The sequence below is a fragment of the Amphiura filiformis genome, chromosome 13, assembly GCF_039555335.1.
Source record: "Amphiura filiformis chromosome 13, Afil_fr2py, whole genome shotgun sequence".
NCBI lineage: Eukaryota > Metazoa > Echinodermata > Ophiuroidea > Amphilepidida > Amphiuridae > Amphiura > Amphiura filiformis.
Window position 1 is genome coordinate 46,656,185 of NC_092640.1, and position 20,102 is coordinate 46,676,286.

A 20,102-nucleotide genomic window follows, 5' to 3' on the forward strand; every position below is an offset into this window, starting at 1 on the left:
GTATGAGGAAGAACGAGTTTATATTTTTTAAGGTCAAAGGTCAAGGACGGGGTCAAGTTCAATTGAAGTCTAATTTCAAATTGCCCCTATGGAGCTCAAACTTGGTGGGTGGGTGGACCTTGGACTAACAAACAAAAGTTTCCATGGTGACCTTTTTGTCATACCTACGGTTAAGAGGTCATAGGTCAAGAAACGTAACAAATTCAAATTGCCCCTATGGAGCTTGGACTAACAAACAAAAGTTTCCACAGTGACCTTTTCATCATACCTATGGTTAAGAGGTCATAGGTCAAGAAAGGTAACAATTTCAAATTGCTCCTATGGAGCTCAAACTTGGTGGGTGGGTGGACCTGGGACTAACAAGCAAAAAGTTTCCACGGTGACCTTTTAAATCATACCTACGGTTAAGAGGTCATAGGTCAAGAAAGGTAACAATTCAAAGTGCTCCCATTGAGCTCAAACTTGGTGGGTGGGTGGACCTTGGACTAACAAACAAAAGTTTCCACGGTGATTTTTTTTCAGTCAGACCTACGTTTAAAGGTCATAGGTCAAGAAATGTCAAAATTTTCAATTGCCCCTATGGATCTCAAACTTGGTAGGTGGGTGGACCTTGGACTAACAAACAAAAGTTTCCACGGTGACCTTTTTCGTCAGACCTCACGGTTAAGAGGTCATAGGTCAAGAAAGGTCAAAATTTCAAACTGCCCCCATGGAACTCAAACTTGGTGGGTGGGTGGACCTTGGGACTAACAAACAAAAGTTTCCACGGTGATCTTTTCTTCAGACCTACGGTTAAGAGGTCAAAGGTCAAAAAGGTAAAAATTTCAAATTGCCTATGGAGCTCATACTTGGTGGGTAGGTGGAAATTGGACTAACGAACAAAAGTTCCATTGTGACCTTTTTTGTCACCTGTGGTGGAGAGGTCATAGGTCAAAACACAAAGATTTCAAATTGCTTATGGAGCTCAAACTTGGTCGGTGGGTGTAACTTTGGCCAAGGAAGCCCAGGTTTGAGATCTGCAAAAGCCAATAACTATGACAGCCAAGAACCGCGAAATACGGGTAACCGCCTAGTTAATAATAATAGACAATGACATGAACACAAATTATAACTTTGCATATTGATGTCACAAAATGTTTTTTTGGGGCTTTTTATTTTCAACCTTGAAAGATCCTAGCATTTAGCTCTAGCTAGGTCCAAAGATATTCCAAATCTGAAAAAAAAAAAAATGAATTTTTTATTTATTAAAAAAAAAAATTGAAAAAAAAAAATAAAAATTGGTCAGGCCTTAAACTGAGGAGCAGGCGGTGGAGGACAAACAAACAATTTTTTTTTGTGGCCTAAAAGCACTCTTTACAGTGATTTATCCTGGAGATGTGACACAGCAAAATTGGTAATATTGATTTTGCCAAAGCAGAGTACAAATTATATTGTATTTTATCATTTTTATCAGGATGAAAATGGCCTAAAGTATAACTTTGATATAGTTATGAGCAAGCTTTCATTAATCCTAACACATCAGGTGCTTTTTGGCATGGGGGAAGGAAAGAAGGAAGAAAGTGGTTTACCTTGGCCGGTCCAGGTGGTGTATGACGTGCATTCCCTAAATTCAGTAAATTTTCATCGTCAACCGTGTAATTGAATGGGATTATTTTGAAATTTTAAAACGCTTGAAATATCACAAACAAATAGGCCTATGTTGATAAATAATATAAATACAAGCTAAAACCGTTGGGGTTCGATATGAACCCCACAAAAGTAACCGAGTATATGGATAATGCCATACGGCCGGGTGGTTTCACGAGTTGCCGGCTCGATCATGTCATCCGCCGCCTGGGCCGGTCAAGCTTTCCGTACCCATGTGTACGTTCCCATGATAATGCAATTGCATCACATGGATGGGATACCTGCAATATGCTTTGTGAATGAAGCTATTTTGATGTTTGGTACAGTTAGGGTTATTGATTTGTTTGTCAAGTAACTCTCAGGATTCCATTGTACATGTGTGTACACATGTATGCAGTACTAATTTTGATGGATGAGAAGCAGAGCTTTGGGCTACAATGCTGTTGTTTAAATCTTTGAGATTTCTTGATTTCCATAATATTTGATTTCATAGGCCACAGGACCATTCCCATTCCATTCCTCTATGTCATTTGCACAAACAAACAATATGATATCTTGGATGGTGACATAAATGATTGTTTTTTAAACCAATGAAACCAATTGTTCTGTCTGAAATAAACTTTCTGGCCCATTGGTTGCACTTCCCTAGTGACAAGCAAGTACAATCTGGCCCATTGGTTGTGCTTCCCTAGTGACAAGCAAATACAATCTGGCCCATTGGTTGCGCTTCCCTAGTGACAAGCAAATACAATCTGGCCCATTGGTTGTGCTTCCCTAGTGACAAGCAAATACAATCTGGCCCATTGGTTGTGCTTCCCTAGTCACAAGCAAAGACAATCTGGCCCATTGGTTGTACTTCCCTAGTGACAAGCAAATACATTTGAAAGTTCATCCTTTTTGTAACAAACAGACCAAGCCACAAATAAAATAGTATGTTTGTAAGTTGTGTTATCTTACCTGAAACTTCTACTACATCACCTGGCACCAAGTCGCGTGCTCGTATTCTCTGTACACCGACTTTGTTTTGCCTGATAACTTTAGCTATCTCTGGTTCATATTCCTTCAAAGCCTCTATAGCACTTTCAGCATTACGTTCCTGCAAGGAGAAAAACATTACCATTATGATTAAACTGCAGTCAGATGAACAAACAAGAAAACATGGTTAATAACTTAAGGAAAGGGGTATGAACGTTTGGACAGTATTTATTGTGGGACATTAGACATTAGACATATCGAATTGCATTCTGAATACGAAGAATGTCCTTCTGATATCAAATAATTTTGATTTTTTGAAATTCGCAATGTAATACACATTTTATGGCAAATCATTAAAAATTGATATTTTGATATATTTAACAGTACTTGAAGTAAACTTTATAAATGATGATTTATACTTAAGTTAAAGTGTATATAGGTGGGATGAAAAGCCGACGATCAATTAAAAATTTTGAACTTTCATATTGAAGATATGGATTTTTTCCCCAAAAAAAAAAAAAAAAATAGGTCTTTTTGGGAAAAAAATCAATATCTTCAATATAAAAGATCAATATTTTCAATTGATCGTCGGCTTTTCCTCCCAGCTACATACACTTTAAGAATCTATACTATTAAAGAGGAACTTGCCGATAATCGATACTTTGAAGAGGAACTGATCGATTCATCGGTATCATGTCAGAGATTATAGATGACAAATAAATTAATCAATAGATAAATAAATAAGTTCTAGCATTTCCAGATGAATGGTAATTGCATAGATAAATAGATAAATTAATAAATACAAATAATTATTTGGATTTATTCGGTAGATCAACCAATGGTGGCCCGCTTATTTACGGTCCGTTACTGCGTTGCTATACGCGGATTACGCACAGGTCGTGGCAACTTCCCGACGCGCTAATGGTAACAAAACTTCCAGTTTCATCTAAGACGGAAACTATCACATCTCTTAGACGGAACTAACAAATTAATGGCTGAGACAAAGGTGGTTTTAAGTTACGTATTTTGAAAATAAATGGTCCAAGTGATCTAATAATTTTGAAAGTGATATTAGTTTATCCGTTCGTGGTGACTTTCGACGGAGAGTGGGCATTATGCGGCATGGTAACCGCAACGGCTATAATAATAAATCAACTGCATTCGTTTATGCAAATTATGACTTTCGGAAACTTCTTTTGTGATGACTTTCTGAAGATTTTACATTCAAGGTAGGCCTAGGCATAGGCCTATATACGGTATTGGAAAGTAATTTGAGTTTATTCGTTTGTCATGTTGTGATGAATTTCGATGGTGAGTGTGGGACATTATTAGCAGATTATAGCATGGTATAAAACCGCAACCGCTAAAAAATCCGTGGCGTGAGATTTCTTTTTGACATTAGGGAGGGATGAAAACATTTCTTGAAGTAGGCATATTAATAGTGAATCCGGCATCTTTTGGCAACATTAACAATGGCGTAGATTTCTCTTGACATGGCATGGGGGATGGGTCCGTTTAAATCAATTTCTTGCAATAGGCCTACAGTGAAGCCAGCATCTTGGCGACAGAATAATTTATGGCAAGCTAATTAGGCCTACTGGTGAATTATATTGTGCATAAGTGGAACAAATTCGCACGAAGGCCGCAAAAATTGGCACTTTTTAGTTTGGCCAAAAATGAGGTTAATTTTGTCAGAAACCCACATCTATTATACATGCTTGGGGTGATTGTACGGACCATTGACCTTATCAAAACATTGGGGGTTATACCCACCCCAACACCGAATTTACGCTATGTAACTCAACCTTCTTGAAACCCAATGTTGCTATAGGCCTACTTGATGAAACAGAAACACATATAAAAAAAGAACGAACGAAAGAAATAAAGGAACCCACATACATGCGTCAACATGGAGGTGATTCAGTAGATCATGCCCCTTATCGAAATATTGAGGAATTTATTACTCATCCCGGGATTTATGCCTATGTAAAGAAAGAAGAAGGAAGGAAGGAAAAAAGGAAGGAAAGAGGGAAGGAAAGAGGGAAAGAAAGAGGGAAAGAACGAAAGAAAGAAAGAAAGAAAAAGAAACAACGGGAAAGCAAGAAAGTGAAAGGGAGAGAGAAACGAAAACATAGAAGAAATAGACAGACAGAAAGAAAGAAAGAAAGAAGAGAGAGAGAGAGAGAAAGAAAGTGAACAAGCAAGAAACAGAAAGAGAAAGGGAACGCAGGAAAGAGAGAAACTGAAAGAAAAAAGGGAAAGACAAAGAAAAAATAAGTAAAAAGGGGAAGGAAAGAGGGAAAGAAAGAAAGAAAGAAAGAAAGAAAGAAAGAAAGAAAGAGGGAAAGAAAGAAAGAAAGATAGAAAGAAAGGGAAAGGAAAGAAAGAAAGAAAGAAAGGAAAGCAAGAAAGAAAGTGAGGGAAAGCAAGAAAGAAAGGGAGGGAAGAAAGAAAGAAAGAAAGAAAGAAAGAAAGAAAGAAAGAGGGAAAGAAAGAAAGAAAGATAGAAAGAAAGGGAAAGAAAGAAAGAAAGAAAGAAAGAAAGGGAAAGCAAGAAAGAAAGTGAGGGAAAGCAAGAAAGAAAGGGAGGGAAAGCAAGAAAGAAAGGGAGGGAAAGCAAGAAAGAAAGGGAGGGAAAGCAAGAGAGAAAGGGAGGGAAAGCAAGCAAGAAAGAACGGAAAGCAAGAAAGAAAGAACGGAAAGCAAGAAAGAAAGAACGGGAAAAGCAAGAAAGAAAGAACGGGAAAGCAAGAAAGAAAGAACGGGAAAGCAAGAAAGAAAGAACGGGAAAGTAAGAAAGAAAGAATGTCGTTTGCAAAGTAGAGGCAACAAATGGTAGGCCTACCACATCACTAACCGCGTAATAATTGAGCTGTTAAAAGCGATACCAATTGACATGATTACCATTTCCATCGTTTATACTAACCGCTCCTGTTTACTAACCGCTCCCATTTACTCATCTAGCGGGGCCAGCAAGCGCCGGTACCCGCTTAGTTAGATGACTAGCGGGATACCAAGGCTTCAAGCTGGGTCCCCGCTAGATGGGAGCGTTCACTATAAGAGGAATAATTACTGAACAGGTAGAATCATTGAAAAGGTACATTTTATTTATCTGTTCACACGTTATCATAATCCCGTGACCCGTCCATATACCTTTTTGTCCTTTATTTTTCCTTCTTATCTATACTATTAGGGTCGGTTCATAGTGCATATTCGAAGACGAATATTCGGCTTCGAATACTTTTTGTGACGTCAAAATATATACGGCAACGAATAAAATATGAGTTGAACCGGATTAAATATCGCACAACTGATAACGAGATACTATTGATTTATATGAAAGGCTCGAGGTCACCTGAATATCGTTCGAGGAACGATGATTTCAAAAATCCCCAATGAAAATTAAAGGATCTGGAATGAGCGTTTTGAGCGTTTCGACAGTATTTTGTGGGACATGAGAGCACATCAGACATATCGAATTACATTATGAATACGAAGAATGTCTTTCTGATATCAAATAATTTTCATTTTTTGAAATTCACGATATAATACAAATTTTATGACAAATTATTAGAATGTGATATTTTTCACATAGGCCTATTGATAACAGTCCTCGAAGTAAATATTATAAATCTAATGATATTTTCTTAAAGTGTATGTAGCTGGAAGGAAAAGCCGGCGATCAATTGAAAATTTTGCCCTTTCATATTGAAGATATGGATTTTTTCCCAAAAGGACCTAATTTTTTGTGTGTTTTGGGGAAAAAATCCATATCTTCAATACGAAAGGTCAAAATTGTCAATTGATTGTCGGCTTTTCATCCCACCTACATACACTATAAGTATAAATCATCAGATTTATTACGTTACTGTTATATATCAAAATATCAATTTTAATCATTTGCCATAAAATGTGTATTTCATTGCAATTTCAAAAAATCAAAATTATTTGATATCAGAAGGACATTCTTCGTATTCTGAATCCTATTCGATATGTCTGATGTGCTCCAATGTCCCACAATAAATAGACCTACTGTCCAAACGTTCATACCCCATCCCTTAACCTGCCCAGTTGTCAAATACGCCTGGATAGTTCCAACATGGCTGATAACGAACTGAAAGAAAATGCTTTAGGCGCACAACCACTAAATAATCTTCCCATTGAAATACGTGTAAAAACACCGGTTTTCTTTGCTCATTTTGAGGCCTTTTGGGCTCGTTTAATTTTTTTTTTTATGATGACCAGTCGATTGTAAATCGATGAAAGTTTAACATATGTTTCAATGTATTTTCCGCTACGTTTTCCCGCTACGAGGCCGCGAACAGCGCCCTCACTGTTTTTGACATGCTCTCAGTCTCAAAACTGCAAACCCGATTCTGCCATTTTTTAATTCGCGGACCTATTTTCTCAATAATTATAAAATGCTACTTTTTTGGTGACTCAAATTTATGTATAGGCTTTCCACTTTTATTTAAGCTATAATTCGCCACTCTTTTTGATTAATAAGTCTAAAGACCAGCCCAAAATACCTCAAATAGTTTCTGTATTTTACGAACTCATTAGGGTTACACAAATGGCGCATTGATTTAGTGGTGTGCCCCTTATTAGTCGGGTACAAGAGTACCCATTTTTATATGATTAGTAATGTTTTATGCAAATAATATGATATTTAGGCTTACAAACATAACCTAAATGTACAAGTGAATGTTTCCATATTAACGTAGCTCTATTTAAATCGACTGATGCAGAAAAAAAGTCTAACTCCAAATTCAGATGTATGCCTCCACCCCGGTTTTACATAAATAATGTTTGGCCCCAGTTCTAGGTCCCCATATGCATCTGCCCCTGGCAGAGGACGTGTGAGGGTCCGGGTGGTAAATCATTGGTTATTGATATAAAAATGCGTTTGCCATGGAAGTTCACCCATTTTTGTTATTTTGGGCGAATAAAGATGTAATGCGTTGTTATCAGTCAAATTCATAATTATAATTAATAATTAAGAGGGCAAAATAAGTAATATGTAGGAATGGATATATAGCGCTTTGCAATGAATCTCTTCATAAACTATGCAGAACAACCAAACCACGAGCGTTGGTACCCTATCATTGCGTGTTCTTTTAAAATAAATTCTTGTTTATTTCTATAATTTGTGAATCAGGCATTAAAACACACTTGACTTAGGCCCTAGCAATGTAGGCCTACACAAGTTCGGAACGAGACTTTTTATCTTTTGACGCGTATTTCGGTCAAATGCCAAAATTGATTGCTCAATGAATCATGAAATGAGAGCAATACTACTTTGATGATACCGATCTCAAGTGGATATCAGCCAATGAAAAAAGTATTCAACGGAAATATATTTGTGGGAGTTGAATTTTGTTGAACTCGACAGATATATATTTGGTGGGTCACCGTGGGTGGTCTCATATATAACACTTGTGAGTGCTGTCATATTTGTCGTAGCTTCAATCATATCTTATGATATTTATATATTTATTTATATATTTATTTATTTATTTATTTATTTATTTATTTATTTATTTATTTATTTATTTATTTATTTATTTATTTATTTATTTATTTATTTAATTATTTATTTATTTATTGACTTATTTATTGACTTATTTATTTATTTTTTATTTATTTATTTATTTATTTTATTTATTTATTTATCTATCACTCATTCATTTCGTGATTTGCTTTGCAGTTGAAACCTACAAGAAGGTATGGGTCAACCTCCGCGCCTGTTACAGGCAGGTCGTACATGCCCCGAAAAGCAAATCTTTTGACTCCTATTCAGGTCAGGGGCGTAACCAGACCTGACCTTCCGGGGGGCAAGATTGAAAAATTTCCCAATTTCTGATCAAAAGTTTTAGTATTTATTTTCGAGGGAAACCCCGCTTGCCACGAAGCGTTAAACGGGTGGAGTCGGTGGGGTCCAGGGGTCCAGGGCAAAGCCCAGGCGGGGTCAAGGGGCTGAGCGCCATGAAGCTCCTGGCTTTTGGCATATTAGAAAATATCAGTGTTTCAGAGTACAAATTTCACAATGAAAGTAGTAGGCCTATAGATCTTCTTCTCTCTTTCTTTCCTTTTCTCTTCTCCCTTGAGTCCCTTCCCTTTCTCTTCTCTCTTCCCCTTTTCTTCCCTCTTTTCCTTTTCTTCTTTCCCTTTCTCTTCCCTCTTTTTCCCTTTTTCTCTTCTCCTTCCCATTTTTCTCTTCTTTCCCTTTCTCTTCCCTCTTTTTTCTTCCCTCTTTTTCTCTCTTTACCCCTTCCCAATTTTTGACTCTTCTTCCAGGTTTTTGTGTGTCCGGAGGGCAGCTTGCACCCCGGCCCCACTGGTTACGCCACTGCTCCTTTTTAAACCCATTTATCATGTTTATACAGACATTAAATCATGACAATAGTTCAATGGAGTTTACCTGTTATGATTTTATTAACTTCGTTAAAGAAATTCTCTAAATTTTGCTTACCTTGGTCAACGGGCAATACTTGTTAACAGTCGGGCAACGCTATGAACTGTAGAAATATATCTTTCTCCGGTTCATAGTTTTATATTCAAGCCGCATATATTTTGGCGCCCAAAACGTATTGAAGCGAATATTCGCCTTGAATATTCACTTTGAACCAGCCTTTAAAGAGGAACTTGCCGGTAATCGATACTAATCGATACTTTGAAGATTATAGATAAATCATCTCAGAGATTATAGATAAATTATAAATTAATAAATAGATAAATAAATAAGTTCTAGCATTTCCGGATGAATGGTAAATGCATAGATAGATAGATAAATGAATAAATACAAAGAATTATTAATAAATCAGCTGCATTCGTTTACGATGACTGTTGGTAACTTATTTTGTGATAACTTTCCGAAGATTTTAAATTCAAGGTAGGCCTATAATATTGGAAGTATAATTTGAGTTTATTCGTTTGTCATGTTGTGGTGAATTTCGATGGGGGAGGGTGGAGCATTATTAGCATGGTAACCGCAACGAAACACTATGATATCTCAATGGCGTAGATTTCTTTTTGACATTGGGGGGGGTAGAGATATGAAAAACATTTCTTGAACTTGAAGTAGGCATATTATAATAGTGAATCCAGCACCTTTTGGCAACATTAACAGTGGCGTAGATTTCTTTTGATATGGGGATAGGTAGGGTCCGTTTCAATTTCTTGAAATAGGCCTACAGTGAATCCTGCACCGTTTGGCGACAGAATAATGTATGGCCATAATGAAGATGGTATTTTATATGATGCAAAAGTGGAACAAATTCGCACGAAGACCGCAAAAATGGGCACTTTTTAGTTTGGCCAAATATGAGGTTGATATTGTCAGAAACCCACATGTATATAGGCCTACAGGTGTCAACTTTCTTGGGGGTGATTGTATGGACCATTGCCCTTATCAAAATATGGGGGGGGGGTATCTTGAAACCCAATGTTGCTATTATAGGCCTACTTGATGAAACAGAAACAAATTTAAAAGAAAGAAAGAAAGAAAGAAAGAAAGAAAGAAAGAAAGAAAGAAAGAAAGAAAGAAAGAAAGAAAGAAAGAAAGAAAGAAAGAAAGAAAGAAAGAAAGAAAGAAAGAAACAAGCAAGAAAATGAAATAGAGAGAAATGGAACGAAATAAAGGGAAAGCAATAAATGGAAATAGAGAGAGAAACTGAAAGAAAAAAGAAAAGACAAAAGTCAAAAGGGTGTTTGGTACAAAAATTACGAAAAAGATATATGCTAAAGGAAATCGTTTCCAAAAGAGGCAACAAATGGTACCACATCACTGACCACAGACTAATTGAGCTGTTGAATCGATACCAATTGCCATGATTACTATTTCCATCGTTTATGCTAACTTCTAGCGTTTACTAACCGCTCCTGTTTACTCATCTAGCGGGGGCCCGCGCGAAAAGGGGAAGGAATGAGGGCAGGAAAGAGGGAAAGAAAGAGGGAAAGAAAGAAAGAAAGAGAAACAACGGGAAAGCAAGAAAGAGAAAGGGAGAGAGAAACAAAGAAAGATAGGGAAAGACAAAGAAAAAATAGACAGACAGAAAGAAAGAAGACAGAGAGAAAGAAAGTGAACAAGTAAGAAAAAGAAAGAGAGAAATGGAACGCATGAAAGCGAGAGAGAGAAACTGAAAGAAAAAAAAAAAGGAAAAAGAAAGAAAAAAATAAGTAAAAAGGGGAAGGAGAGAGGGAAGAAAAAATGGAAAGAAAGGAAGAAAGAGAAACAACGGGAGAGCAAGAAAGAGAAAGGGAGAGAAACGAAAAGAAAGAAAGGGAAAGACAAAGAAAAAAAACAGACAGAAAGAAAGAAAGAAAGAAAGAAAGAAAGAAAGAAAGAAAGAAAGAAAAAAAAGAAAGAAAGAAAGAAAGGAGAATAGAAATGAATGAAAGAAAGAAAGAAAGAAAGAAAGAAAGAAGAGAGAGAAAGAAAGTGAACAAGCAAGAAAAAGAAAGAGAGAAATGGAACGCATGAAAGCGAGAGAGAGAAACTGAAAGAAAAAAAGGAAAAAGAAAGAAAAAAATAAGTAAAAAGGGGAAGGAGAGAGGAAGAAAAAATGGAAAGAAAGAAAGAAAGAGAAACAACGGGAGAGCAAGAAAGAGAAAGGGAGAGAGAAACGAAAAGAAAGAAAGGGAAAGACAAAGAAAAAAAGACAGAAAGAAAGAAAGAAAGAAAGAAAGAAAGAAAGAAAGAAAGAAGAAAGAAAGAAAGAAAGAAAGAAAGAAAGAAAGAAAGAAAGAAAGAAAGAAGAGAGAGAAAGAAAGTGAACAAGCAAGAAAAAGAAAGAGAGAAATGGAACGCAGGAAAGAGAGAGAAAACTGAAAGAAAAAAGGGAAAGACAAAGAAAAATAAGTAAAAAGGGAAGGAAAGAGGGAAAAAAAGAGGGAAAGAAAGAGGGAAAGAAAGACAGAAAGAAAGAGGGAAAGAAAGACAGAAAGAAAGAAAGAAAGAAGAAAGAAAGAAACGTCGGGAAAGTAAGAAAGAGAAAGGGAGAGACAAACGAAAAGAAAGAAAGGGAAAGACAAAGAAAAAATAGACATACAGAAAGAAAGAAAGAAAGAAAGAAGACAGAGATAGAGAGAAAGAAAGTGAACAAGCAAGAAAAAGAAAGAGAAATGGAACGCAGGGAAGAGAGAGAGAGAGAGAAACTGAAAGAAAAAAGGGAAAGACAAAGAAAAAATAAGTAAAAAGGGAGTTTGATACAAAAATTACGCTACAGATTTTATGCTAAGGAAGTCGCTTGCAATGTAGAGGCAAAAATGGTAGGCCTGGTAGGCCTACCATCACTAACCGCTGTAATAATTGAGCTGTTAAAAGCGATACCAATTGCCATTACCATTTCCATCGTTTATATATACTAACCGCCTCCGTTTACTAACCGCTCCCATTTACTCATCTAGCGCGGGCCCGCGCGAAGCGCGGGTACCCGCTAGTATATCATTAGATTTATAAAATTTATTTGGAGGACTGTTATATATCAAAAATTTGAAAATATCAAATTTTAATAATTTGTCATAAAATTTGTATTATATCGTGAATTTCAAAAATGAAAATTATTTGATATCAGAAAGACATGCTTTGTATTCAATGCAATTCGATACGCCTGAGGTGCTCTCATGTCCCAAAAAAAATACTGTCGAAACGCCATAAACGCTCATTCTAGATCCCTTAATATTAGGCCTTTTTGTATTTGTGCTGAAGTGAATCTGATGACTTCACCAGCCACAATCATCTGAAGGAAATCGATGGGTTCCCCAGGAAATATGGTTAATAATATCATTTATGACACATTCATATACATTAAATATTGATTGGAATGAGTTTGAACAATAAGCCCTTTCGGCAATCTCAGACTGCGATCAACGTCCGGTCATTTTGCAAGATGACAACCAAACTCACTCCATTGACCATGCGTGTGATGAACAGCGCCTGAAAGAGATTCCCCCATGATTTTACATTCCTGTTTTCACTTGTAACAGTTTCCAGCTAGCTCATCAATACTTTCCTTGTCTTATGCAAGTGTTCAGAAGACATCAAGATCCCAAAATATCAAAAACACATACAGGAAGTGTTTCTTTACAAAGTGCCAAGTTCACCCGCATTGAAATACTCTAGAGAGTCCTCAATATTTATCTTCCAAGCAAGGAATTTAGCTCATGCGCAGTACAACATTTCTAAAATTGTGCAAGGGCTTATTATAAACTTATGAACGTGTAAGTAAAAAAATAAAAACGTAGTGATTTATATTGCCTTACACAAGGGCATAAACCCACAAGCCTCAGCACACTTGACATGAATTCGCTGATGAATGTGGCTAAAGCCACACCATATAAACCATTACTAACAATCAGGATTTGTATGGGTAAAGTGCATTGTTGTTTGCTTTTTATTTGCAACACATTGTGCCAAGAATGCGTACTAAGTAGTGCTACAAACCTTTGAAATGCTTAAACCTTAAACAGAAGCTACAGATCTTAGGACAGCAATACCAAGAATGTATGATAAGTAGTGCAGAGGGTGCAAACCTTTCGAGATGATCAAGCTTATACAGACCTTAGGACAGTTGCGTGGCGGCGCGCGCCCTGACTAATATCACTATCAACTATTGTGAGATATTATACACCAGGAAACCAATCAAATTACGTGAATTCTTTACAAGACGCACCCATTGAATAAGAATGTATGATAAGTAGTGCAGAGGGTGCAAACCTTTGAGATGATCAAGCTTTTACAGACCTTAGGACAGTCCTAAGATCTGGAAGCTACAGACCTAGGACAGCAATACCAAGAATGTATGATAAGTAGTGCAGAGGGTGCAAACCTTTGAGATGATCAAGCTTATACAGACCTTAGGACAGTCCTAAGATCTGGAAGCTATAGACCTTCGGACAGCAATACCAAGAATGTATGATAAGTAGTGCGGAGGAGACCTTAGGGCAGTCCTGTAAGCTACAGACCTTAGGACAGAATGTTGCCAAGTAGCTATAGTGCTAAGGGTTTAAACCTTTGAAATGTTCTTCGCTTATATCCACAAATTATTATTTAATTTCAGACTCTTGCCACAAAAAAATTTGCCCTCCATGGTGACAAACCAAAATGGCGGATTTATAGCATGCTTATCTGCGATCGAGGAGGGAAAGGGGCAGAGCGACAAAGGTGCGACAGAGTGCCGCGAAGCGGCATAACCACTATGGTTTCTGTGAGAGTGGTACAGTTGGTTCTCTCTAGGATATAGTTACATGTACTTTGTCTATAGCACAGACTAGAATCTGTCACAAAGTCCTTTATTCCTAATATGTAAGTAGTACATTCAAAAATGGACACTGAATGTATTGCATCAAAAACTCATGCTCCACACATTGACGTCAGTTTTTACGGGAGTTATGGTGGTAACTGAACCATACCATAAGGTATGATGCTATATCGGCTCACACTAGTGTCAGGTAATCAGCGGTTAATGGCATTCACAGCAGACATCAGCGAACTATAAATTGGAGACCTGTACATGTAAAAACTGCTGCAACTCGACACTGTGCAATACTCAATACATTTCTCCACAGTGACATTTAAATGTACAAGACTCTTGACTTGATTGGGGGGCTTATAGCAGTTAGTCAAGAGTTACGATTGTGTAAAACATGTAACATGATTGGCATCTGTGCCTGTACATATTCCATGTGCTGTCTACAGTACGTGCATGAACTGTGGTAAACCTTTTAGTTCTGATATCCGATATCAAGTCATTTTATTGCTTTGACAGTTAGAAGTACCCTGACACAATAATCAACATTATTGTCATGTATCTACAAAATATGTATAAATGCAACTACAAAGATTCGAGCCAGGTATACCGACTTGGTGTGGGGAACAAGACAAAGACAAGATAAAAACTAATGCAGTATGTAAACCATGATGGTGTACACTGTTACTGCACAAGTAAAAATCCAAAACCACAGGGACAGTAGACCAAGTTAAACAACTGACGTTTTGGGCAGATAAACTGCCCTTCCTCTGGGACAAAACAACGAAAAATATATACAGCAAATAATTGAATCTAGTTACAAGTGGATAGCAAGCATAAAAATTAATCAAATCATAGTAAATAATTAAACCAAGGTAGCAAGCAAAATATCATAGAGCCTAAAATATAGTGTCTCTACAGAAAAAAAACTTTTATTATAAACTTGTCCAATTTGATACAGATTGGGCAAGTTACTGCTTTTTAGAAGGTGCCCTACCGCCAGCATTTCAACTACACTTTGTTTCATCCCCAGTTTAGTAATGTCGGGGATTTTACACAATTGCGCCACAAGTGCGCCGACAAACCGCTTTGTGTGTGTACAATTTGATATTGCTACCAGAGAAATTATACCAGCAAAGTATAGCCCTGATAATATATGTATTGACCAGCGGACAAAATGTTCAAAGGCAACTTTAGCTAGTTTCTTGATAAGCCATCATGTGAGGTTTTACGTATACATAGCAGACTCAAATTTACAACCTGTCATACAATGTTAGGGAGCGATCGTTATTTATGGCAGGGGGGGAATGGGTAAATTTAGGGGGAACATGAAATTTTTTGTGGTCTTGAGGGGGGAACCTGAAATTTTAGTTGAACCAGGAGGGGGATTGTTAGATTTTAAATGGAGAAAATTGGGAAAACGGGGAACGCGATAATTTTGAGCGGACGCGAGGGGGGAACGCGAAATTTTTTGTCGATATTTTTGCCAAAACACCCATTCCCCCCCGCCGTAAATAACGATCGGTCCCTTAAGACTTGCCATCTTATACAGCCAGCAAGTGTTAAATTTTAGCATTTGGTAGATGCATGTAAAAATTAGCTGCTATCTACAGTAGATAGCAACATGCCATAGCAGTAACTTTGCCTTTCTGGAAACTAACTAGTATGCAATTTGTATGTAAAAATTAGCTGACTATCTACAGTAGATAGTAACATGCCATACATGTAGTAATAACTTTGCCTTTCTGGAAACTAACATGCAATTTGTATGTAAAAATTAGCTGACTATCTACAGTAGATAGTAACATGCCATACATGTAGTAATAACTTTGCCTTTCTGGAAACTAACATGCAATTTGTATGTAAAAATTAGCTGCTATCTACAGTAGATAGCAACACGCCATAGCAGTAACTTTGCCTTTCTGGAAACTAACATGCATATGTATAAAAACAAAAAGACAACTGCAGCAATTTTGGGGACAATCACTGACAATTTATTTCATTTTACAAGGCATCTCATTTTATATTCTGCCATTATCAAGGAACTGTGTTCCCGTATTCCTACCCTTTTCCATGCTCTGAAGTCTGAATAGCAATTGCACAAGAAACTTGAATTGAGAAGAATTGAGTTTTGAAAATAACAACCGTGCTACAAATCGCACTTTCGCACGCCTAAAAACTCAATCCCTAGAAACTGATTGAAAAGAAGTTCTGACAGTGTCACATTTCAAAATCGTGGAAATATTTCTTGTATAACTTAACTGAGATCTGGTCTCTACACTAGAGCTGGTCTCTCTCCCTTGATAAAGAAATTGTCTTTTCAAAACATTGGCTTTTGAACCTTGTGTATAAATTGTTTTTCCAATTGGATGTTGTGTCACATTTTTGCTGTTACCCTTTGTTGGTTTGACACGCTAAATCCTTAAATCCTGTTTTCCTTGTTAGTTTTTCTTACAAAATTTGATTGTTCTTGTAGAATCAGTGATTTGCTCTTTTAAGGTTACACAAAGAGACGTATAAAAAACGTATAAAAGACGTATAAAGTTGTTCTCTAAAACAGAGTTTTCTCAGTAATCAAATATCGCAGCGAGTGAAATGTTGGTGTATTGGATGTAGCTTAACATTTTTGTGTGTGTTATATACAAATTATTAGAATAAATTTGAAAATCCTTTGTTTAAAGCATTTTTACCCACCATGTTCACAAGATCAAAAACACGTTCCCATGAGGTTTTTTTCAAATGTGCGCTCCGTATAAATCCACACCGAGCGATTGTTTTCTTCTTTTTCCTATTGTATTACAAATCGATCAAAGAAATAATGTTGCCATGGGGAAGAACCAAATACAGTACCGATTAAATTTTAAAAGCCCGTTTTGGGGGAAAATTTTGGAGAATTTGCTTGAGAAAAAGCTGGTTTGTGAAATTATCGATATCTTGATTACTGAGACGTTAATTTAGACATCTGAATACCTACATTATTTCTCAACATTCTGCCAATTGCTATTCCATTTGATTTTCACTCCAAATTGAAGCTAGTTTTGCAAAAACGCGAGGTTTTCCTCCATCAGTTCGTTCAAAATTTCAGCGCCGACATGCGTGTTTATTCTAAGAGCCATAATGCGGACGCGATTGTAATCATGTAATTAATGCATCCAATAATAGTTATATCATCCGCTTTGAGAGCAGTCAATTCTGTAAGCTGATCTGTGGCCAAGTGGATAGAGCGTTGGACTGGGAATCTAATATGAACTATTTTTGTGGGTTCGAGTCTCCGTGTGGCTGAATTTTCTTTTTTTTCTCTTTTCTCATTTTTACTTCCTTTCTTTCCTCTTTTCTTTCTCCCTTTCTTTTTTTCATTTCTTTTTTTTTTCCTTTCTTTCTTTCTTTCTTTCTTTTTTTTACTCTTCTCTTTCTTTCTCTTTTTCGCTATTTCTTTATTCTTTCTTGCTCCTTTCTTTTTAGTTTTATTTGATTGATTCGCTGAGTGCAGTGAATCGTGATTGATTGTTTTTCACTTTATATAATTCAGAAATGTGTAGGCCTGCTAAGTCTGTCTTGTTGATTTTCATCCCAAATTCGATTTACAAATAATTGCTTTTTGATATTGTTGTTGTTGCCTACCCTTACATTGTAATCAGGGGAATAGAAGAAGTTGATTTCATCAAAGATATCAAGGCTATAAATTCAAAATCAACACATTTTCCAGGGCGTAGCTTGACGAAGTGCCCCCAATCAATTTTAAAATTTATAAAATCCTTGTGAAAATTACGAAAACGGCTTGTGCCCCCGGCATCCGAGCTCCGGGCACGAGCTAAGCCAAGTTTCATAGCCTTTTCATGTCTTGACCGTGGATCGATATTCTATTGTAAGTAGGCCTACGTCCCGGTATGCTTGTTCATTTTCTGCATGGCTGTTTCTGTTATGAACTTACGCCCTCTGAAATCAAGCGCATGAAAAACTCTCGCTAACCTTAATGCTACACATCAGCATGCTTTCATATCCATACATCAAGCTTAATAGTAAAAGAGCACACACTCAATTTCCTATACATTCACAATAAGCAATGGAGCCTTTTTTAGCCTTTAATGAATCCTTAAAATCAATATATTTTCTGAGGTTTCCCACACAATGAACTTTGAAAGTCTGCTACATGTATATGTCTCCCACACAGAACCAACACACGTTCAACAACACTCTGAGATTAAGATGAGAGATGGAAAGTTCAAAACCACTGAGTGTGAAATACATACATACAGCGGTCGAATTCGATGGTATTGCATCGCAAAATGCGATGCAATTACCATCAACTGCTATGCACTTTTCCAAAATGCATAGCTAAAAGTGCTATGCATAAATTTGAGCTAAATTCCACATCGTATTTACCTCAAAAGTTCCCTAACGCATCCTCCGAAAGGGCAGAAAAGATGTTTTCAAGTAGTTTCAAGACCCCCTGAAGCTATATACCAACTGCACATAAAAAATTGTTTATATGTTTACTGAGCATCGGTTTCAAAATACCCACTTTACGTCGCGATAATGAGCTCATGAATAATTAATGAGGGAAATGTCAATGGTGATATTACACATAAATTTTGACTTCTTGAAAACAATCGTGAATTCTGATGGCTTTTAAGCATGAAATCCAGCACAAACATGAATTTATTGATGATAAATAAATGATGAACACATACAACCTGTATTTTCTTGGATATTTTATAAGCAACAAGGTGAGTTTGGGAAGTGATAGCCGAGATTTGATGACAATGACAGCTACGCAAACACAATATTGCATCGCCAAACGCTACACATTTTTTTTTTTGCATAGCAAAAGAACTGCGATGCAAAATTTGGAAACTGCTATGCAAACATGTGTTTTGCATAGCACAAACAGCTATGCAAAAAAATTGACCGAATTCGAACCCTGCATACATATGTTTTTCCCTGGAACAGTTACAGTGCGGTATATAATTTATAAGAGAAATTGAACATTCTAGGCACATCCTTTTCTAGTTAATGTTTTATTTCTTTGTCACATGTGCTGGTCACCAAATGATCAACAAATGTGTGTCCATGAATAATAATTAGCACCTAATAATAAGCAGCAACAACAACCAGCAAGAAATATACTCACTATGTGAATAACAAAATGTTAATTGGATACAAATCTAAACGCCCAATAACACCAATGCCTGCATAGGCACACACACTAAGGAGTCGGATGCACGCAGTGCACTGCAAAAATAATACAAAATACAGGAAGCCTACAGAGAAGTGTCGCACCATATTAAGTTTCCGTGTAAAATGACTGCCGATTTTGATGCTTGCAAATAGGGAAAATGGCAGGGGTCTTGACTGGCTCTCTCCATGCCACGTGGCTGGCTAGCCTTATTCTTTTTCTTAAAAAAAAGTTTGTATAAAATTTCAATGCCATATTGGTCTACATCAAGACTCAAGAGTAACATGTTTTCCTTTTCAATTTGTAACTTTGCTGCTGCCATTTGTTCACTATTTTATTCTTTTGTTTCATACCAATCAATATTAGTAGAGGTATACATGTATGTAGGCCCTACATAAAGTTTGTTCGGCTTATATAAGGCGGAAATTATTGGGCTTTTGTTACCTTTTTGACATGAAGGTACTTTAAAAGACTTGGAATAACTGTGCTAGAAGAAACTAAGTGTTTTCTTTAATTTGAGATATCAGTGACTGCAAATGATGCAGTTATTACCAAGTCAAGAGACTAAAATCGATTGGATGGAAGGTACACACATATTCAAAAGTTGCAATTTTCATTTTCCGTCCATGTTTCCCATAGCAAGCCTCATTGTCGGCAGCAATTACCATAAATGAATATGGTTATTGTCATGCATGTGCAATAACACTCAATCATGATGGGTATTCCTGATGTGTACATATGGTTATTTCTACATCATTTGTCATCACTAATATCTCAAATTAAATAAAACATCCTTGCAGTCATTATGATGGGGGCACATTTCATAATTTTTTTGGTGGGTATTCCCCCAGAATTCCGAAGTGGTGGCTCTTTGGGAGCTGACATTGTACTGGTAGAAGAGGGCCTTTGGGAGCTGTGAACAGTCAAAACCAGGGATCTTTCTTGGCTATCTGGTTGAAAATCACCTAGAAAAACAGAAATGTGAGGATGGGCAATTTAGTGGTTTTAGAGTTGGAAATATCAAAATCAGGGTCTTTCAGTGCTCTGTTTTGGTCAAATTCAGGGGTCTTTCAGAG

General features: G+C 36.7%; 1 protein-coding gene across 1 annotated transcript in view; it reads right to left on the reverse strand.

The window, feature by feature from the left end:
- Positions 1 to 20,102, reverse strand: part of LOC140168433 (calcium-transporting ATPase sarcoplasmic/endoplasmic reticulum type-like) — a 123,205-nt gene that overhangs the window by 81,202 nt on the left and 21,901 nt on the right. The window contains 1 exon segment of the mRNA XM_072191825.1: positions 2,584 to 2,722. Coding sequence (XP_072047926.1) covers positions 2,584 to 2,722 — 139 coding nt within the window.